The sequence below is a fragment of the Mesoplodon mirus genome, assembly GCF_964341445.2.
Source record: "Mesoplodon mirus genome assembly, chromosome: 11".
NCBI lineage: Eukaryota > Metazoa > Chordata > Mammalia > Artiodactyla > Ziphiidae > Mesoplodon > Mesoplodon mirus.
Window position 1 is genome coordinate 81,134,527 of NC_138987.1, and position 23,398 is coordinate 81,157,924.

Genomic DNA, 23,398 nt, shown 5'->3' on the forward strand with positions numbered 1-23,398 from the left:
TTTATAAAATCCTTGTTGTAAAGGCTGATAAACTTTGGCTCGAAGCCTTTTTGTTGCTTGAGTAGCTATAAGGGCAGTGTAAAATATTACAGCATTCACATAGAAGGTCCGTACAGAGAACTAAGTCAGAAGTTTGGAAGCACAAACATTCCCAGGAAGAAGACCAGAGAACTGCTTCTCCAATGAGCTCTCATAAAGAGGACACTGTTTAATATAGTAAACAATGGCCTTAACAACTTCCTTACTGTAAATACTACATACAGGTGTTTCATAGAGCTGTTTCAAAAAATAACATCCCCTGATGTTTTGCTATTGGCCAATGGCAAAGTGCCAGAGCACAGGACTGGCAAAGCGGTTCTCTGATGGTACAAGAGGAGAGCCCTGGGTCTGCGGCTCCCTGGACGTATGAGTTAATCTAGTGGTAGACTGTGTGATACCTGTGGCTGCATGTCCCTTGGGCAGTCCTCCATAACTAGAGTTTCTCTTAACCAAGTTTAGATTCATACTAAGTGCCAGTGAGCAGAGCTCATGTTTCTTGTCAAGAACCTGATGCGCAGATCTTTGTGTGGTGAGTTAGGGGCTGAGCCACGTTCTCTAACATGGTGGATTCCAAAAGGAGAGGGGTTGGCCCATGAGGGTTTTCACTGGTTTCTGAGATAACTTCCTTCTTATATTGTGGATATTAAAACGACCATTCTCTTTTGAAATGATTGTAATAATAGGAAGGTTATGTGTTTTAGTTTTCCTACTCAGTAATGTCTTGGAAAGGTTTTGCCCATGGAATCCAATAACCCGAACAGTGGTGCTTCTGCCCTCATCTGAGAAGGAGTGGGATTGCGTCCTCTTACGGAAGTGGCAGAGTTTACTTAGGATGGGCAGGCTGTCTCCTCCCCCAGGGGGTGAGGGCTGTCAGCAGGCAGGGGTGCTTAATAATACTAAGTGGGTTGGTGCATTATTACAGGTCCTTGGTTATTCTTTAGTATGTTCTGTCTTTGTGGCCAGGCAGGGATTGAGAAAGAATGTAGTTTGGGGGGACCTCCTGGTCTCCTTTGGAAAGCTTGGGTTTATCCTATTATTTATCAGTAGATGAAAATCATTCAGAAGTGTCCCCTGGCTTGTTTTCCTTATGTGCTCACTTTGTTATGAAACAGAATTGGGGATGGAGGTGAGGAGGAACCCAAAGAAAGTCGGCTTGGAAAGATGGTGACTGTAGAGTCTGGAAAGAACTTTGTTTAAACTCTATCCCGAGCCGTGTTATGTGGGCACATGATATAAGTATAAACACATAAATGCAATTAGCAGAGGAGATCAAAGAATAAAGGCGGTAATCCATATCTTTCTTCTACAGCTACTGCATATAAAAAGCAACAAGTATCTGACTGTCAACAAGAGATTACCGGCTTTACTGGAGAAGAATGCCATGCGCGTGTCCTTGGATGCTGCAGGAAATGAAGGGTCTTGGTTTTATATTCATCCCTTCTGGAAGCTGAGAAGCGAGGGTGACAATGTATGTAACTATAAGATTAAGAGAAAAGCAGCACATTCTTAAAGACAGTAGTTCTTAGTAGTAGAGAATCCAGAAAGTGCAAAGAAAACAGATACAGTTTTCAATGTTCAACATATTATCTTTATGTTAATTTCTTTAATAGGTTGAAAGCATTTATTTATAGTACAAAGTGTGCTCAGGAATCATAAAAAGACAAAGATCAGATTAATTTAAAAACATCTTCCAGCCAGAGTTTGTGTGAAAGAATTTAAGAACGTTAATATTGGCTGAGACTTCAGGGAGAGAGAGGCAGGGTTTGCTTCTTGGCCTGTTCAGGAGGGAGCATGGCTGTAAGGAAAAAGAGCTGTGTTGCAGAAGATGGAGTCTATTCCTTTGAATTAATAGAGCGACACAGCAGATCATGACAATATGTCATTTACTGCCTCTGCAGCCAGGTGTTTGCCGTCTGTACATCTTAATGGATGTGTAATGAACGAGGAGCTATAGATTGGCAGTAGCTCATTGACGACAGTACTTAAATACGCTGTGGAATGTGAACGTGTTGTAGCATGTGAATTTTAGTAGTTGCTAAAATATTTTCCTGCTACTTTATAGAGCAGAGAAAATAAAATTATGTGCAATGATTCAACAGGATCAATAGTTAGATATTTTTGTGTGTAATAAATGAAGTAGCAGGTGACAGTCCCTGGCACGTGGAAGATGCTTAATAAATTCTGGTTGACACCAAATACAGAATAACTTTCATAAATAGACGACTTTACAGATAGTGGGTCAGGTGATTAAGAAAAATAGTTGAGATTAAAAAAATTAACATAAAAATTCAAAGCAATATAAAAGTGTAATTATTCTCACAGTTCTCTCAATCAATACTGTGATGACATTTTAAAATGTATTGGGGCTTCCCTGGTGGCACAGTGGTTGAGAGTCTGCCTGCCAATGCAGGGGACACGGGTTCGTGCCCCGGTCCGGGAAGATCCCACATGCCGCAGAGCGGCTGGGCCCGTGAGCCATGGCCGCTGAGCCTGCGCGTCCGGAGCCTGTGCTCCACAACGGGAGAGGCCACAACAGTGAGAGGCCCGCGTACCGCAAAAAAAAATAATAATAAATAAATAAATAATTAAAATGTGTTGGCTGTTTCTTGTCTTAGAAATGTCTTCTGTTGTAGTGAATCAATTTTTTTCCAGTGAATTTTGAAGTCCAAATTCAATTCCACAGGATGCAAGCTTCATGGTTTAATTTGGTTAATAAGTTATCTGATGATATCCTCCTTAGGTAAGGTTTGGGAGAAGCATGGCATGCAGAAATATAATGCACTTTAAATCTTGTGTTGGATTTCTTAAAAATAAGTTCTCTTTTTTTTTTCCTTTTGGCATCAAGTGATGTATGCTGTGAGCATGACATATATTTTAATTTCAGTAGGTAGTTAATTACAATCAACTCTCAATTATTCAGGGACTGGTCATGCAGTTTATGAACAACCTGTGTGTTTGGATGCCCTGTTTGGTAATGCTCCTTCCCTTCTCCAGCGCCGTCCCCCGTCTCACTCCCACTGAGTACGGTCCCTGTTGGAAGGTGGTCAGTGAATTTCAAAACAAAACGTCAAAACAAATAAAACCTGAACTCAAGCTCTAAAGGAATGTGATGAAATGATTGGATAAATCGGAGCCTTGAGATTAGCTGTGGATTTTATTAATTCATTCTGTCTAGTTTTTCATTCTATCTATTCCTTTCCCTGCTCCCAAATGCCTTTACAGGCTCAAAGAGAGTTGAATGTAATGAACTATTTCAAATAATTAGTTGTATTGGGTTGTGGGGTGGGGAACTACCTACCACCCAAACATTCCATCTTGGTTAAAATGGACAATGTAATTGTTCAGTGCGATATAGAGATCCTCCTTATATAGATGTGCTCTATAAAGCATGGCTAAAGCAACCTTACACACTGCTTTTTGCTGAAATAGCTCACTGTTTTTGTTCGCCACTGTGTAGCTTTTATGTGTGATTAAGGTTGCTGTGAAAGCCTAAGCGTATCCACAGTCCTGTATTTGCCATGTAAATAATTGTATCGTAATGGTTATTTTCTTTGCCTAGGAATAGGTAGCATTTTTCTAAAATACAAGCCTACTGTATTTTATTGAAGGCAATTGGAAACACTGTTATTTCATAACAAGTGGTTTAATTACTGTTGATTTTCTTTAAAAATATATTAAACTTAGAGGAGGAAATTGCAAGGTTTAAAGGACTTTAAAATTTCTATTTTACTATTTAGCAATTAGTTAAGTTGCGATTTAGGTTATAAGTATCCACAAGATGTTCAGTGACCAAAATGAAATGTAAGAATGAGGCTGATGATAGTCTGGGGAGAAAAATGCTTGTATCCTCAAAAATCAGTTGTTTCTACCGTTTAAGGACACCTTTGTCATTTATCTTATAGAATTTCGGGGTGGATAGTTTTGGGGGAAAATAGATTCATGGATCCCTCAGCTGTATAGAAGTCCTCACTTGCTGTTGCTCAGTTAGAAAGTCACTGGGGACAGCCTTGAGCAGAGTTCATAAATATTTCATTTTCATTTATCTTCCCATGATTGAGTAGTTAATTTTTCATTTAAAACTTTGATCTAAGAAGGCCTTAGTTCTTTACATTGGTGGTAGATTTTAAAGGGGAGAAAAGGCCAGATGTTCTTTCAATCAAGAAAAAAAAACAACCCTTAGGGAAAGAGTCTTTTTAAATAGCAAGTAGATTTTACTGTTTTGCAAAACTAGACCCCTTGGAATTCTAGTGAAGGTGGACTCGATCCCTGGTGTTTTGATTTCTATTGCAATGTTCTTTTCACCACATCAGGTGCCACTTCAAAAGAAGGGTAGCTGCCAGTGGCATTACATTGCTCTTCATTTTCGGTAAAATCCCATCATGAATCTTACATGGCTGTTAACATAGAATCAACAGAAGTGCTTTTGGAATTGCAGTTTTTTTAAATGTTTGTGCACTAGGGTGAATGTGATATGGCAGAAAATTCAAGTTCTGCATTAAATATGTGACTTCTCAGGAGGCATCTGACCCTATCAGTGGATCAGGCTCCATGCCTGTACTCTTCTGAAAATATTACCAAGTTCCATATTTACCAAGTTATCTAAGTAGCTGTGAATTCCTTGAAAATAGAGACTATTTATTACACACTTTTGTGTTATTCCTGGTACCTCTTACTGTTCTTTTTATATCTTATGATTAACATCTTGTCCATTTCATTTGTAAGTTTTATTCAGCGTGGGTAGTCAAAGTAACTATTGTGAAGAACAAGACCTAGGACCTGGAAATTAGTGAATTAATGTTAGATTCTCCTTATGAATACCATTCTTATGAATCCTTGGAGTTGGTGACATTTTGGCTATATGGCTAGTCTCTTAAAATTATATAAGACTTTACAGGTGGTGTTTTGAGGTAAAACTAACTTTGGGATTGGCCCAAAGCATACAGACAGCTATAATAAACAGTAAGACTTAGAGCAGTGAATATAGGTGCAATCAAAAGTATTCTTTTAATTGGAAAGAAATAGCTAAAATATATCATTATACTTAGCAGCTTACTGGCTAATATTTGTATGGTACAGATAAGAATGACAGTGAACCAAATCGAATTGTTCTTTAAGAAATTGGAAGGCCAGATATAGCACTGGCAGAATGTGGTATCAAGTCCCAGTGTTTATATGGAAGTATGGAAGACTACTCAGGCTTCTACATGATTCTGAGACTTGGAGCTGCCTTGGTGTCATGTGCAATAACACATGTTTTTGTTTTTCGAGGGGATGTTGAAAATATGTCTATGTCATGTTGACTTTTATTTTTTGTTTATAATTTAATTGTTTAAAATAGGTAACCATTCATGGTTCAAAGATAGAAAACAATATAAAGATACATGGGGAAAAGTCTGTCTCTTATCTTTTTTTTCACGTCCTGAATTCCCAGTTCTCTCTTTTACAGTTAACCACTGGGAGAATTTCTTATGCATACACTCCTACTCTCTTTCCCTTTTTTACACAAATATAGGCCAGTTCTGCCCCCTCATCCTCTCACTCAACACAGTTTCTTTATGATTTTTCCTTATCTGGACATATAAAGAGTTTCTGTGATGGATATTTTGAGTCACAGCATCTGCCTGATTATGGACTTGAAAGACAGGATGGTGAATAGAGACCAGTCCTGTAAATAAGAGAAGCTATTCCTGCAAACTAAAGGATAACCTTCTTTTGCTCCATTAATGAGCTTGAGGCTTCTCTATCCCATTTGAATCTTCAGATATAGTTTGTGCCAACAGTACTATAGGTGAATGTAGACTCCTGTGTATAATTTATTAAAGGTTAATTTATATTAAAAGTGTGAAATTGTGTTCCTTAAAATCTTGGTTTAGGTTCAGATCCAGGGAGAAGAAGTTCTGTCTGTTTTTACTGTCTGAGTCCTAATTTGTTTTTCAGTTGTCTACTAATCTATTGTAATATTTAGTTGATATGAAATATGCAGAGGGAAGGTGTTGGTTTTCATTTCTGAGATGGTGAGCAATTCTCTGAAGGAGAGTGTAGGTAACTACAGCAATAAGTCTTCTAGCAGAACCTAACAACAAAAGTAACTTTAATAACTATAAAATAACTGTTCGTTATTATCATTAAGAAAGCACAACATCATTTCCCCGCAATTTGAGATATGAATAAAAATACTTGAAGATTAAGCAGACATTGTTAATGATAGCATAAATAAAAAATCAACTTAGACTTACTTCTTTAGAGCACTTTTCCCATAACTGATTCTAATTTTTATCTAAACATGAGCACGAACCTATTTGCAGGGCAGGAATAAAGATGCAGATGTAAAGAATGGACATGTGGACACAGTGGGGGGAAGGGGAGGGTGGGGTGAATTGTGAGATTAGGTTTGACGTAAATACACTACCATGTGTAAAACAGATAGCTAGTGGGAACCTGCTGTATAGCACAGGGAGCTCAGCTCAGTGCTCTGTGATGACCTAGATGGGTGGGATGGGGGTGGGGTGGGAGGGAGGTCCAAGAGGGAGAGGATATAGGTATACATATAGCTGATTCACTTCATTATACAGCAGAAACTAACACAACATTGTAAAGCACCTGGACTCCAATAAAAAAAGTGAGATAAAAAAATGAGCACCAGGTTTAAGGAGCAATATTAGTGTTGGATGTTTAAGACAAAAGTGAGCCATTTGCCCAAGCCCCAAACTATAAATGTATTCCTACAAGGTCATACTTGATTCTGCATTCTCTGAATCCAGATGACATTAGAATGTTTAATAAATTTCTGAGACTATGGGGAAGATCAAATATAATAGATTTGTTTTTAATTCTGGCGATAATACAAATGTATAAGATTTCCCACTTGCACTTGAAGTGATTCTAATATTTAGGCAGATTGGTTTATTTGTGGTGGGTACATTCACTCTTTGTATCTCCTGGCATCGGACCTGGTGTGGGGGGATGTTGACCTATTTATTGACATTAAGAAAGCTCTAACTGAAATAGGAGACCAATAAGAAAAGGATCTAGGGACTTTCCTGGCGGTCCAGTGGTTAAGACTCCACGCTTCCACTGCAAGCGTTGTGGGTTTGATCCCTGGTCGGGGAACTAAGATCCCGCATGCTGTGCGACGTGGCCAAAAAAAAAAAAAAAAAAAAAAGTATCTACACCAGCTTTATGAATCCAGACTAATAGGCACTGTGGGACATGATTATATGATCATTTATCAGAAGATATTTTACCTCGAAGAGAAAAAGAATTAAAATTTATATGGAGGATAAATGGGTCAAATGTTCAGTCAGTAACGAGGACTTCTGTGCAGTTATTTTTAGCTTCAGGTATAACACCACAGACCCATGCAGTGTCTCAATTGCAACTTATTTCTGATTCCCAGATTGTTGTTGGAGATAAAGTTGTTTTGATGCCCGTGAATGCAGGACAGCCACTACATGCCAGCAACATAGAGCTTCTCGATAATCCAGGGTGTAAAGAGGTAAGTTCAGGAGGAAAGGAAATGAATTTGTTGATTTTCTCATGAGAGGAAAAAAAAGCCCCATAGTTTCTTTCATTGTTTTCATAAGCATAAGCCCAGTTATGCTAGTTAATATTTCTGAGGTACATGTAGATTTCAGATGGTCCTTTGAAGATATTTTTTGACATACATACCAAAGTTGTTCTTTCTGCTCCTTCTACTAGTTGAAGTAATAATTTCTGGTATAAAATTGAATCTGCAGTCTTATAACTTAATGTTTCTTCATTAATAGGTGAATGCTGTTAATTGCAACACTAGCTGGAAAATCACTCTATTCATGAAATATAGTTCCTATCGAGAGGATGTACTAAAAGGGGTAAGTATGTGCTACCTAGACATTTACTGGAAGAATTGAAGGTAGTCTTACTGAGCTTCTAGATGCAAAACCTGTGTATTCACTGAGGTTTGAAGTTTAGAATGTGACTATAAACCTTAAAACTCACATTGAATTTTCCCTCCTGTATTTGGAAATGTATATTTATACATACGCATTAAAAGCCAAGTGTTAGCAGAAGGCCCAGAGTATCAAAACTATAGAGAGACACCCACTTCTTATGTCTATTTGTTCAAACTTTTGTTGGAAATATAGTTTTCTTGACCTGTTTTTCTAGGGTGATGTTGTTCGATTGTTTCATGCGGAACAAGAGAAGTTTCTGACTTGTGATGAATATGAAAAAAAACAGCACATTTTCCTTCGTACAACTTTGCGTCAATCAGCCACTTCTGCTACCAGTTCTAAAGCACTCTGGGAAATAGAGGTATGTAAATATTTTCTGGCTTTTAATAAATACTTATATCAATAAGACAAGGTCACTAGGCTGATTGGTTTATTGTTATAAGCATCATTTGTGATAGACCCATAAAACAACAATTTTGGTGAAGCCACTTGTACCTCTTTACTGCTGTGACCAGTTTGAAATGTTGCTACTTTCTTTTTTTTATTTTATTTTTTATTTTTTTTATTTTTTTTTTTTCTATTCTTTTTGCGGTATGCGGGCCTCTCACTGTTGTGGCCTCTCCCGTTGCGGAGCACAGGCTCCGGATGCGCAGGCCCAGCGGCCGTGGCTCACGGGCCCAGCCGCTCCGCGGCATATGGGATCCTCCCAGACCGGGGCACGAACCCGTATCCCCTGCATCGGCAGGCGGACTCTCAACCACTGCGCCACCAGGGAGGCCCGCTACTTTCTTTATCTATCTTCTCAGGAGCATCTCTCTCTCTCTCCCATTTAATAAGGGCATATATATGATTTAGCTTTTTAAAATTCTGTCATGAAGTGTTGTCAAGCCCAGTCAGACTATAGGCCTTGTGCCTCGAATGGCAGTGGGGTTGAAATGGAGCAGGAGGACTCACTGTAAGTGAGGATCTGAAGTGCACAGTCACTGAAAAGAACCTTTGTGTCTTCTGGGGATGCCGTTTCTGTTGGAGTGAGGAGACCCATAGTTAAGAATTCATCATCCTTTAAGAGGTATTTGCTTAAGTGTGCCAATATGATAGAGTAATTAAGAAAATGTAAGGTATGGATTTTTCTTTAAAGGACCTTTCTGTACCATGGAAGAGATAAGATATACATAGTTAACTACAAACAACCTGATAAGTTCCATCTTGATTTTTTTTTTTTTTTTTTTTTGTGGTACGCGCAGGCCTCTCACTGTTGTGGCCTCTCCTGTTGCAGAGCACAGGCTCTGGACGCACAGGCTCAGCGGCCATGGCTCACGGGCCCAGCCGCTCCGTGGCATGTGGGATCTTCCCGGACCGGGGCACGAACCTGTGTCCCCTGCATCGGCAGGCCTACTCTCAACCACTGCGCCACCAGGGAAGCCCAGTTCCATCTTGATTTAATGGACATCCAGACCCTACAGCAGTGGTTCTCAACCATTTCAAATTCATCACACTTGTTTTTCAGCATATATTTTGTTATACTTCCTTTATGTATGAAAATGAAATTCCTATTTAATATTATTTTATAGTCTCATGATTAAAAGTTAATAAAATGCCCAAATTCTAATATAAAGGAGAAACAAAAGAAAAATAATTTATATAAAACAATATGTATTTCAACATGTAAGTACCTACTTTAGAAGATAAAATATTTATATCTATCTTTGATGGATACATTTGGATTTGAGAGAAGTAGAAGAAGAGGATCAGAAGACATTCTAGACCAGTACAGGAAAATGAAAGAGCAGAGGGAAATGTGTGCCATCGGATAATATCTAGTATTAGGTGAAGTAATAACAGAATAGACTTATTTGTACGTGATTTTAAAAAAATCACTATAATTGAAATAGGGATAATGAGGCAAATTCCAAACTATTGAAACAGAGAAAATGAGGAAGTATCATGTTTATGCAAATGAGCTGAGCCTCAATTATAAATGAAGCGTCAAAATAATTCTCTAAGTTATGACATGGTTTAGAATAGAGATGAAATGGCACAAAAGCATAGTTTTTATCTTGAAACACCACTCATGTTGAGGCATACTTTCAGGCTCTAGCATTCAGAAGAGACCATATCCTTCAATATATTTGGAGACCATAGCCTTCAATAAGTGAAGGGAATTGAGAAGGTCTGGGGAAAACAGCTACCACCAAAACTACATGATATTCTTCCCAGAAGCCTACCCCACAGCTTATCTTATCAGGGTAAGAGAAAGATAACAGGCAACCAGAAGATAAATACATAATTAAAATACACATTTCCTTATCACTGTGCTTCCAAAATTTTCAAAATATAGGGATAGCAATAATGTGAAATATTATTTTAAAACTTTATTAGCAAAATACAGTGATGAAAAAGTCAGATAGCAACTTCCCTACACAGTGAGTTCCCTGCATTTCACGTGTCTCTGTCTATTTAATGTTTGGTTCTAAGTCTGTTAAAAGGAGTTTTGGATCTCTCGTCTTACATATTTACCATTAGTTTTATAGCTTTTGCTGTAACTGTACCTCTGCACTGAAATCCTTTCCAGCAAAATGTGTGGTTGGAAATGCTGCGTCCCATTGAGCAGTCAGAATGGAGAGGGTGAATAGATTATTCAATAATTTTGAGACAATGTCTTGGATCCATTTAAGCTTCCTTCTCCATAGTGAATTTCTCTAAAATGATTCGCCTTTTCATATAACTTGATGTAAAAGCTTTCTAGTATGAGTACATGTTAAAGCATTACCAGTTTATATTTGTGGTAGGTTTATTTCTGCAATACTATGGGACATTTCTGTATGTGTGCCGCATCAGCCAGGCTTCAGTCAGGAAGCCTGAGCGTCAGGTGTTTCAAGCAGAGAGGTATTTAATACAGGAAATTAGATTTCAACGTTGTTGGAAGGACTGGGTGGGAGAAAGTGGGGCGGGGAATGTGGTCTTATCTGAAGATCTGGCAGTGCCAGAAGCCGCTCCTCCCCGTGGGAGCCTGCACAAGGCAGCTGCCACCACCTTTACTGGAGCCCTAAGAGGAGCCTCTCTTTCACTTTCCTCTGCTTCCCGCCCCTGTGCTACAGGGGAGCACTTTGAAGGGTGGGGATGCTCCTGAGTGTCGTACACAATATCTAGCCTATGCTGAACTCTCCTGTGAATTGCAAGATATTTAATGTCTTGGCTACTGCCCATTCATGCCACTAGCATTCCTCCCAAATCATTGTGATAAATGAAAACACTCTCCCTTCCCTGTCTGCAAATTGTCCCCTAGGGAGCTGTACTTCTGTTGCTAGACCCGCTAGTGTATAGGACAGGAGTTCTTAGTCTGTGATTCCTGGTGAGCTTCAAGTTATTTGTTAACCCCTTGCAGTGGTATATACAGAAGGTGTGTGTGCGTATGTGTGTATGTGAGACAACCGCTAGATTTGATCAGATTCTTCAAGATACCTATGCCTCTCACAAAGGAGTAAGAGTTCAAACATTGACAAGATCACAGTCGCTGGTGGGATTAGCAAAGGATTGGTGGTAGAAGGTCGATGTGAGAACTGAGCTTTGAAGGATGGGCAGGTGCTTGGCTACAGGGGAACATTTTTGTAAGACTTCACCCACTTTGAAGTATTTTCATTATTACCTCATTGAGCTTTTGGAGTAGCGGAACACATAGGAGCTGGAGTCTAGCAAAAGGCCTTAGAAAGTCCTGTATGTCAGCACCCAGAATTTGATGCTGGGGCTGGAGGCAAACAGTATGAATGAGAAGAAGGAGGCAAAGAGTATTAATCTGTTGGAGAATAGTGGGAACTTATCTGAGCACTCTAATATGCATTATGATATTTAATCTTCACAACAATCCTATGAATTAAACCCACTTGGTACATGAAGAAGCAGACTTGAAGATGTTACGTTACTTGCTGTGATCATACCGTAGTAACTGGTGGAGCTGGGACTCATAAACAGTCGTCTTTGGACTGGAAAACCTGAGCTTTGCTACAACACCGAGCCACCTGTCATAAGTGACAGTTGCAGACCCCACTTTCATGCTCAGTGAGCCTAGTGGCTCAGCACCTGGGGCAAGACAGGTTGCTAGGACAGGTATCAAGGGACATGGTGTTAGTAAACAGGCAACACATGGAAAGGGCCAGGAAGTAAGTTAATCCAGACCTCCAGGCCTTGGCGTTTATGGTTCTCTCTTCCTGGAATGATCTCTTCCAATCTCTCTGCATGACTGTCTCATTCTTTTTTTTTTTTTTTTTGGTACGCGGGCCTCTCACCGTTGTGGCCTCTCCCGTTGCGGAGCACAGGCTCCGGATGCGCAGGCTCAGCGGCCATGGCTCACGGGCCCAGCCGCTCCGCGGCATGTGGGATCTTCCCGGACCGGGGCACGAACCCATATCCCCTGCATCAGCAGGCGGACTCTCAACCACTGCGCCACCAGGGAAGCCCATGACTGTCTCATTCTTATCCACCAGAGTGCCCATGCTGATTGCAGTGTCGATAGAAAGTAGCCTACTCTAGGTACCCAGTCATGCACTCTATTTAGTTCCTCCTGGCACTTGCCAAATCTTATTCATTGAAAGCTCTGGTCTTATTCATTACTGCGGTCCCTACTGCCTAGAAGAGTATCTGACACATGGTAGGCAACAGGTTCATTCATAATCTGTTGAATGAATGAATAACAAATATGGGGAAACCCCACAGTATTTACAGTTTTGGCCCGGGAAACATGTCTTTTGAAGTAAGGCATCTGTATTTGCAGCTGTGAGGTGTGAGAATCATGCAAGCCCAGTGAGTTAACTGTGCAATTACTCATTTATGGGGAATTTTGTTTTTCTGCCACACTGTCCTCCTGAAAACGTATATTAGATCTGACAAGTTTAGCATGAACAGGCGGGCACCCCATGTAAACTGTTGGCATTTGCTGGCCAGGAACATGCGTGTCTTTTAGCCATTATTTTTGTTTCTCTGTCTGTCTGTAGGTAGTTCATCATGACCCGTGCCGTGGAGGTGCAGGACAATGGAACAGCTTGTTCAGGTTTAAACATCTTGCAACCGGGAACTATTTAGCTGCAGAGGTAAGACTAATGGATAGAGTGCTGCCAGATCCCTGATTCTGAAACAGTGGAACAGGCAACACAGAAGACGTTGTATTTGAAGAGACAGTTAGTATGCACCTTTCAGTATTGCCTGTCGTGTTCTGGATTGGCATGTCAGTTGTTCTCAAAATGTAAATATTAGTTAAAACCTTGAAATAATTTTTGTCTTGAAAATGAAAACAGCAGCAACCACAACAACAGAACTGTGTGGTTAGTTTGCTGTAAGGGCATCTGGAAGGGGGTATCTGATTTGCATCTGTGTGGGATGCGTCTGAGATTTGCTATTTAGCTTCACTCTTCCGGAATGTCTGCGTTGGAGCCATGATCAGCGCATAGTCGATGTGGTGTAGTCTAGATAGTTTCTGGTTGATCTTCTGTGGCTATTCTTTTACTGATGGGTGGCTTTCATTGTTCAAACCATTGGAGAGGAAAGGGTTTTTTCCTTGAGATACTGCACTGCCCTAAAACTGTCAATAAATATGGTAAAGACTTAGAAGGGTCTTTTCTTTCTCCACTAAATGCATGTTGACAATCAGAATGAAGCGTAGGTAGATAGAATAGTACAGATGTTTATTTATTTATTTTTAATTTTTTGCGTTACGTGGGCCTCTCACTGTTGCAGCCTCTCCCGTTGCGGAGCACAGGCTCCCGACGTGCAGGCTCAGCGGCCATGGCTCACGGGCCCAGCCGCTCCGCGGCATGTGGGATCTTCCCGGACTGGGGCACGAACCCGTGTCCCCTGCATCGGCAGGCGGACCTCAACCACTGCGCCACCAGGGAAGCCCCAAGGAGAATGGATTTTATGTGTAACTTAAAGAGCAGTGTTCTAAGTAATTTGTGTTCAAAGCCGACCACTCCAGAGTGGCACTGTCCAATGTGGTAGTCACCAGGCACACATTGGTTATTTAAATTAAAGTTAACAGTCTTAAAATTAAGTAAAATTAGAAAGACTGGCAGCCTGAGAAGTCACAGAAGCAACTGGAAAATCAAATGGGCTGAGTCACAGAGGCCAGGCAAGGGAAGATAAGAGTTTCAGCAAGGGGGGAAAGCTACCAAAAAGGGCAGGAACAATATGTCACAATATTTGGCAAGAACGGGGTCATCTGTGACTTCACGGAGAGCTTTTTTTTTTTTTTTTTTTTTTTTGCGGTACGCGGGCCTCTCATTGTTGTGGCCTCTCCCGTTGTGGAGCACAGGCTCCGGACGCGCAGGCTCAGCGGCCATGGCTCACGGGTGCAGCCGCTCCGCAGCATGTGGGATCTTCCTGGAGCGGGACACGAACCCGTGTTCTCTGCATCGGCAGGTGGACTCTCAACCACTGAGCCACCAGGGAAGCCCCACTGAGAGCATTTTTAATGGAAACCGGAATGCAGGGGATGGAGGAAGGGATGAGGAAGTCAGGAAGCAGAAAGAAGTGCTGACTGAGTTATCAGATAATGACTGTGAAGGGGGAGAAATATTAATAAAAGGAGAGTAAGAGTCCAATTAGACAGACTTTTATGAAGTAGTTTTAGAAAAAGTAAGATGGATGAGTTGTTTTTATATTAAAGGGAAGGACCTATCACAGGGCAGGACTTGGCGGTGTATTACTCTTTTCCCCCAGCTTTTCCACTCTCAGCACACCGATTTATAATTTAAAATATTAATTTAATGTGCTTGAGGCACCCCTGGTGAATTGGATGATGTAATTCTTGAATTGCCTTTGAACTTATGGTGTTTATATTGGCCAGTGTGGCAAAGAGGGCCTAGAGTAGTGGGAAGACAAGTCCCAGGTAGGCCGCTCACAACCTCTCTGCCTTTAAGCAAGTAGTTAACCTCTCTGAACTTCAGTTCCCTTGTGTGTAAAAAAGGTGATAATATATATTACATGGGATTTTTTGGAATTAAAGAATATCTTGTGAATTTTCAGCACCTTGTACATAAAAGGTATTCAGTAAGTGTTAAGTCCCTTCACTTCCACTGGGAGGAAGGAGACAGAAATTATGTAGTAGTGTTTATTATTATTATTTTAAAATTTATTTTTATTATTTTGATTTTCCAGAACTGACATTTCTTTGTCAATCAGATAACTTAATGGGGAAAAAAGTTGAGAGGCTCCCCACTGGCTACCTTGTGCCTAGAACAGTGTCTGATATTTAATTTACATTCAGTAAATATTAGATAGTCTAATGAATGAATCATAGAGACAATGAGGTACACATCCAATGATTTCACTTTACAGAAAAGGAAACCACATCCAATCATTTCACTTTACAGAAAAGGAAACCCAGACTCAAAGAGGTGATTTATTTTGTCCAAAGTTAAAAAACAAGATTAATGATAGTATCCAGGCTGAATGCTACACTTGCCTTGTTTCATCCGTACCAGTGGTTCTCAGCCGAGGGTGATCTTGTCCCCAGGGGATATTTGGCAATGTCTGGAGACATTTTTATTGTCACTGTTGGGGAGAGGTGGCTACTGGCATCTAGTGGGTAGAGGCTAGGGATGCAGGTAAACACCCTATAATGTGCAGGACACACCCCACAACAAAGAGTTATCTGGCCCCAAATGCCAATAGTGCCAATGTTGAGAAACCCTGATCTCCGTTACACTGAAATTACACAACGTTTTATTGACAGTCTACTAGGTGGAAGCACTACTTTGTTATTGTGAAAAAAACGAAGGTGATTAACATTTTGTCCTTGTTCTTCAAGAATGTGCAATCTAGAGGAGAATTAGATGAACTCATCACTAGGACATCTCTTTTGCAATTGTTGCCAGCATACATAAACTTCTGAGATAACTGGCTTTGTGTAATGTTTACATTATTAACGTCTATAGAAGACCATGATGAATCTCACAGGAAGTTTACAGGGTTGCAACGTTAAGTGTAAGCATATGTGAGAAAAAACACCTAAAATGTTTACCTATACTTCCTTAACGTGATATTCTATGTAACCAGTACTTACTGGGTGGCGAAGTTATTCAGAAAAATGTAATAAGCTTATTGTTTGTTTAGAAATGAAGGGGGAACTAACTAAATAAAATTAGACCCTTCGTACGATGAAGATTCTGTAGTCTTACTATAGAGACAAAGCACATAAATTGCAAGCTATCCAAGAATAGCACCATGTTTTGCGTGTGTATAGGTGTGTGAATTGTGGAAAACATCTAGGAATTAGGACAGTGATATAACACTGTTTAGATTTTATTCTCTAAGTTACTGAAGTGAACCGACATTTAGACATGGACCCTTATTCAATTTGAATATTTCCAACAGTATTGTCTTAGGGAATTCAAGGTTTATTTTTGAGTAATATGCACTGCTAGAAACTCATGGACTAAATGTGGAACAAAGTATTTAATTATGAATTAGGTAATCAGGGCATTTGTGGCTGCATCAGATAATGCATTACAGTACTGTATTATTAGGCTGTCTTCCTATAATTTCTGTGGGCCATACAAGAAATTAGGTGAGGGGAAAGTAAACAGTCATGTAGCTTTGCTTTTAATATACAGGACAGTTCTGCTTTTAATGTCAGCACACTCTGTGCCGTGTTGCTACAGATCTTTTTCTCGTATCACCTTATTGGTTCAGGAGAGTTCACAACCATGTCTGTGGGGCAGAAAGTAAATTTATCATATTTTGAATAGGATAATATGGGAGCCTTAGTAAATAGTTCTTCTATAGCCATGGGAGAATGATAAATCAGATATCATAATTTATGATCTGCTGCATTTTCTTTCTTTGGATATTATTAAAGCAATAACTTTTGATGATCCTTTCCAAAACAAGATGGAGGGACTAGTGCAAAATAATTTTGTTAAAGATTTTATAATTGCCCTTTTAAAGACTGCTAGCTTATTTGTTTGTAGATAGTCCGGACTTCCACCAGATGGCAGTAAACACTTATTTCCTAACTATACAGTAGTCTTTGGATTTAATTAATTAAGTAAAAACTTTGTACTCAAGAACCTGTACGTTAGCATAGAATCTTAGGCATATTAGGGCTGTAGTTTTAAATATCCCAATGTTTAGCTCTCTATCAAATATACCAGCCATAGTATATGAAAAGGGACTCTCTCTCACTCTCTCTCTCTCTCTATATATATACACACAAACATATATAACACATATATATACATACACATACAATATTTATATATAATAGAGAAATATACATACCAGACCCTATACACATGTATAAATATATATCAAAATAGAAATGATGCCTGGCACATATAAGCATCCAGTAAAGGTTATTTTTCCCTTCTTTTCTTTTCTAGACCTAACAGTCAGCGTAATAGGCTGGCTCTGAAATGCCTGGTCATTCGAAAGAGGAACATATAATTATTTACAAATCCACATGTGATGATTTTATAACTTCAATGGTATATATAATAAAAATTGATCAAAAGACATTTCATTATAAAAAAGTAACATTTTTTTTTTTTACGAAAATGAACAAAAATTATGGACTTACAACTTGTGGTCTGCTTCTTACTATTGTTAGAGGGACAGTTGCAGCTGTCTTTAATTTGATAGGTGGTACAACCATGACTTTCTCTCTCTAGGTGTTCATGATATTACTCTCTCTCTCTCTCTCTCTGCCGCTTTTCTATTCTGACTTAGTCCCACTCTCTACCTGACTTCATTCTGGTCCTCTTTGGCCTCTTACATGAGGACTCCCTTCAGAGCTTAGTGGTGGCTGTTTGCTCTTTCTCTTCTCTGTCACTCACTCCCGTGGCTGCAGTGGGTCGTGACTTGGATCTCGGGTATCTCACTGCCATTGAAACTCAATAATCATATCTAAGCTGGAAGTGTTTCCCCACAGAGAGTGAATTTTCTTAGCTCTGGGTTAAAAACTTGGGAGTCAGGATAAACGTGTTTTTCTCTCTCAGTTTATGCATTCAGGTTCTCCTGACTGTCTCTGCAGAATCTTCCGCATCTGCTTTCTCCTTTCCGTTTCAGCATTGATGTCGCTGGGGCTCTCACCTCTTACGTGAACCCCACACTTGGTTACTTTGCTTCTTTCATCATCTGTCTCTGTCTCCTACTAATTACGGCCAAGTGAGGATTTTTTTTTTTTTTTTTTTTTTCTTTGTGGAACGCGGGCCTGTCACTGCTGCGGCCTCTTCCGTTGCGGAGCACAGGCTCGGGACGCGCAGGCTCAGCGGCCATGGCTCACGGGCCCAGCCGCTCCGCGGCATGTGGGATCCTCCCGGACCGGGGCACGAACCCGTGTCCCCTGCATCGGCAGGCGGACTCTCAACCACTGCGCCACCAGGGAAGCCCCCAAGTGAGGATTTTTAATGCGCTGTTTCTGCAGACATTTTCCCAGTGATATTCAAAATCTTTCTGAAGATGCAAACCCTTTAGCCTGTGGCAACAAGCCCCATTGGCCCGACCTCTTCCTACCTTGGATCACACCAGTACTCGTTATGGAGGTGGGAGGGAAGGTATATGCTATCAGAACTAAAAGATGTCGCTTTGAAGCCCTCAGACCTGTGCTTCTGAATAACCCTGCCGCTCGCCAGCAGTGTGACTTTGCATGGGGTACTTCACTTGATGCCTCCTCTGGAAAATGGGGCTAAGGGTCCCTTCTAATAGGATAATTGTATGGGGAAATGAATGAGCCTTAGAAGCATATAAAAAGTATTCCGTAAATGACATTTATGGGTCTTCTCTCATCAAGGCTCATTTTCTCACCTATTTGGCATTGGCTCCGCCTGTACTGCCTGTCCTCTTTACCCCCTCTTCCTTCTTCTTCATTTTTTTTTTGCAGTTTTAGTTTTTATTTTCTTTTTTAACTTTTATTTTATATTGGAGTGTAGCTGATTTACAATGTTGTGTTAGTTTCAGGTGTACAGCAAAGCGATTTAGTTATACATATACATATACATATACCTATTCTTTTTCAGATTGTTTTCCCATATAGGTTATTACAGAGTACTGAGCAGAGTTCCCTGTGCTCTCCAGTAGGTCCTTGTTGAGAATCAATTTTATATAGATAATCTTGCCTCCTCTCCCAGTCATATTGAATAATTCTACCTATCCTTCAAGGCTTCGCTCATATGCTACCTTCTCCATGAATAATTCTTCAATAAATTTGCCCACCACAGATCCCTCCTTCTTCTGACCTATGTTATTTATAAATTATGCATTCCTGTCTTATATCTCTTGTCACGTTCTATTTTATATTACTGCTAACTGTATTTTTGTCTTCTCTTCCCTCCTAGATTGTAAGGTCTTGTGGTCAGGGACCATATTCTCTTTGTCTTTGCTAAAATACCGTATGCCACCATGCTTTGTCCATTATAGATGTTCTATTAATATTTATTGAGTAAATGATTGAGTAGCATATTAGATCTCTCTTTCTCCAATGCCAGATTTATAATTTATTTTTTAACATAAGGAAATATTTCCTTTAAAGCCCTAAAAGATTCAGGAACCTCCACATCACTACGTCTTTCTTTCCCCATCTTTAGGAATGTATTTTTTGGATTCATCCTTAGTCTAATTACTTAATTACTGTGCTTATTATGGTTAGAGTAGGAAATCAGCAGTATAATTGAAACATATATTAAAGTGTATATTTACTTGGCCTTTGGTTAATACTGGTGGATTTATGTAGCCATAGATTTGTTTGGGTGCTTCCTCCTCCTCTTTCTCCTTCCTCGTCTTCCTGTTCTTCTTCTCCTCCTTCTCATTATTATTATTATCACTTTAATGAATTTACTGAAGCAATAATTTTATTTATTTTTTAATATTTAAAAAAAATTTATCTATTTGGCTGCGTCAGGTCTTAGTTGCGGCACGCGGGATCTTTCATTGCGGTGCCCGGGCTTCTCTCTAGTTGTGGCCCGCGGGCTTAGTTGCCCCCCAGCACGTGGGATCTTAGTTCCCCGACCAGGGATCGAACCCACATCCCCTGCATTGGAAGGCAGATTCTTAACCACTGGACCACGAGGGAAGTCCCTGAAGCAATAAGTTTATATAAAAAAGGCCACAGTGCAGCCTGTGAGACACAAGATGAGGCGAAATCTAACTGATCGGCACCGTCTTTAGTATTGTTGCCAAAGACATGAATATGTAAAATTTAATGACATGTAATTAGTATGATTAGGCTTTGGTCATAGACTTTTCTCTTTTACAGATGAGGACCCTGAGTTCCATGGAGGTTAGGCGACCTTTCCTAAGGCCCATGGCATTTCCTTCCAGACCAGAGTCTGGAATCCGGTTCCCCACACATCCCTCAGGAACTAACTGGGTGATCCTAAAAGGGTGCAATATGTGAAGACAATTTTAGAAAGTAACATTGTCTTTAAGGTAGAATATGACCTATGTCTTAAAGGGCATACATGACTCCTGTTTGACTTAGGTACGTTAGTTCCTGTTTCTGTACACATTATAGTTATGGGTATGTCATGGCTTCCAGCATGAAGTTAATATACTTTAACCAACTAGTTGTCTTTAACCAACTAGTCTAAATGCTTACTGAATGAAAACTTTGACCATAGGTATATCCTGGTTAAACATGTTACATATCTTTTGAATATAATTTAGCTATAATTTTAGTATGTATTTTTTAATTTAAAAAGAAAAGTCTGAATTCTTCAAACTGAAAACAAAAGAATATAGCACAGTGATCCTTTATTTTTTAAAGTCATTTTATTTTATTTTTATTTGGCTGCACCACATGGCATGTGGGAATCTTAGTTCCCTGACAAGGGATAGAACCTGGGCCCTGGCAGTGAAAGCGCCAATTCCTAACCAGTGGACTGCCAGGGAATTCCCTAAAACAGTCATCCTTGACTAAAAGAGCTAAATAAACCCCTTCTGTGCACTATGCTGACCTTTCATTACTACTGAGTAAAAGTGTGTCTTTTTGAGTTTGGTTAATCAGTAGACAGGAGGCCAGTTAAGTCACTGTCTTTTCACTTTCTACCTTTCACTGTTGGATTCCAAATGCAGGAATAATACTGTTTTGGAACGGATTCATTTATTCATAATTCAAGGGAATTTAAGGAGCCTGAGGTACGCATCTCCATAGAAAAATAAAATTCAGCCTCAGATCTCCCCAATTGCTGGCCTAGCACCAACAGGCAACTTGTAACCGGATTCCTGTTTTATCATCCCTCCCCCACCCCCACTGTCTGTCTGCTCTGAAAATTGAAAGACTGCTGTCCAGTGGCTCTTGGACTTGGTTCTGACTTCCAGCCACTCCTCTCCCTTATTCCCCCACTCACTTTCCGGTTTGTTTAACTATTTGTTTAACCACAGTTTAGTTTTGTCTGTTCTTAGATTTCATATAAATGGAGTCATACCATGTCTGGCTTCTTTCACTTTAAAATCGAGATGTAATTGACGTATAACATTGTATTAGTTTCAGGTGTACAACATAATGACTTGAGATATATATATGACATATATCTATATTGACATGATTACCACAGTAAATCTTGATAACATCCATCACCACACAGTTATACATATTTTTTCTTGTGATGAGAACTTTTAAGATCTACTCTCTTAGCAACTTTCAGATATGCAATTCAGTATTATTTATTTATTTTTTTTGCGGTACGTGGGCCTCTCACTGCTGTGGCCTCTCCCGCTGCGGAGCACAGGCTCCGGACGTGCAGGCTCAGCGGCCATGGCCCACGGGCCCAGCCGCTCCGCAGCATGTGGGATCCTCCCAGACCGGGGCATGAACTCATGTCCCCTGCATCGGCAGGCGGACTCTCAACCACTGCGCCACCAGGGAAGCCCGCAATTCAGTATTATTAAATGTAGTCACCATGTGCCGTCACATTACCAGGACTTATTTTCTTATAACTGGAAGTTTGTGCATTTTGACCCCCTTCACAGATCTCTCCCACTCCCACCCCTGCCTCTGGTAACCACACACCTGATCTCTGTTTCTATAAGTTTGTTTTCTGTTTGTTTGTTTTAGATTCCACATATAACTGAGATCATACAGTATTTGCCTATCTCTGGCTGACTTATTTCACTTAACATGACGCCCTCAAGGTCGATCCATGTTGTTGCAACTGGCAGGATTTCCTTCTTTTTTATGGCTGAATAATATTCCATGGTATATATTTTTGAGATCTACCCTTGTTGTGTACATCAGCAGCCCATCATTTTATTGCTGAGTAGTACTCCATTGTTTGAATATGCCATATTTTGTTCATCCATTCTCCTGTTATATGATAAGCATTTTTGTCTAAGCCTACTTTCTGGCCCTATTTTATGTCCCTACCATTGTTCCCCCCGCCTTTCCCATCATCCTCAAATGAATGTGCCTGTTTTAGTTGATTTTCCTGGAATATGGTTACCTCTGCAGACACAGTTCTTTCTTTAGCTGAGGAGAGCTTTATTTTCCATAATCTGTGATTATGGCTTGTATTCCACTGATTTTCTCTTCCTTCTAGTATCCTGGTTGCTCATTAGTTGATACCCCATTCTCTGGTCCTCCGTGACCATGTCCTTTTTCCTAATTTTCATTTCTTTCCACTTCTCCTCTATGGTGAAAGATAGCTGTTCCATTTTTATCCTTTGCATCACTCATTTCCAGTCATGTCAACTCTGCTTGTTCCTGCTGCCGACATGGACTTTAATTTTGTATTTATGTTCTCATTGTTATTGAGATCCTCCTTAATTTTTCTTCCTTTTTTTTTTTTTTTTTTATCTTGGTACGCGAGCCTCTCACTGCCGTGGCCTCTCCCGTTGTAGAGTACAGGCTCCGGACGTGCAGGCTCAGCGGCCATGGCTCACGGGCCCAGCCGCTCCGCGGCATGTGGGATCTTCCCGGACCGGGGCACGAACCCGCGTCCCCTGCATTGGCAGGCGGACTCTCAACCACTGCGCCACCAGGGAAACCCAATTTAACTTCTTTTTATATTGTGATTATTTCTTATATTATTATATTATTTATCTGATTATTTTTATATTATATTTTCCTGTTCATCTTCTGCTGCCTTCACATGGAGGCAATGTTTACTTGCACTTTCTTGAATATGCCAAACCATTTCCTGAAAATGTATTTTGTATCATACCATAGATAATATTCAGAAAGACTCTGAGAAAGAATTTCCCCCCATTGTAACGTACTTTTTAACCAGTCCCGTGTTGTTTTTTCCTGCTTTCCTCCCTGATTGTCCTCAGACAAGTGAGCTCCGTGCAGAAGCAGAACGGTTGAGTGGACGGTCTTTTTGTTCCATTTCTCTTTTTCTCAATTCTCTTGCAAAATCTTTAGCTGCAGGGCAGCCTGCAGGGTCCTGATGTATTTCCCAGTTCCAGCAGGTGTCCAGTCTGCGTCCCTGGGCTCTCTTGAGGTC

At 40.1% G+C, this 23,398-nt stretch overlaps 1 protein-coding gene across 1 annotated transcript in view; it reads left to right on the plus strand.

Annotated features, from left to right (window-relative positions):
- Window positions 1–23,398, plus strand: part of ITPR2 (inositol 1,4,5-trisphosphate receptor type 2) — a 540,309-nt gene that overhangs the window by 113,939 nt on the left and 402,972 nt on the right. Inside the window, exons 5-9 of the mRNA XM_082634919.1 lie at window positions 1,349–1,507; window positions 7,436–7,534; window positions 7,806–7,889; window positions 8,185–8,331; window positions 12,959–13,054. Coding sequence (XP_082491045.1) covers window positions 1,349–1,507; window positions 7,436–7,534; window positions 7,806–7,889; window positions 8,185–8,331; window positions 12,959–13,054 — 585 coding nt within the window. The remainder of the gene's footprint in view (window positions 1–1,348; window positions 1,508–7,435; window positions 7,535–7,805; window positions 7,890–8,184; window positions 8,332–12,958; window positions 13,055–23,398) is intronic.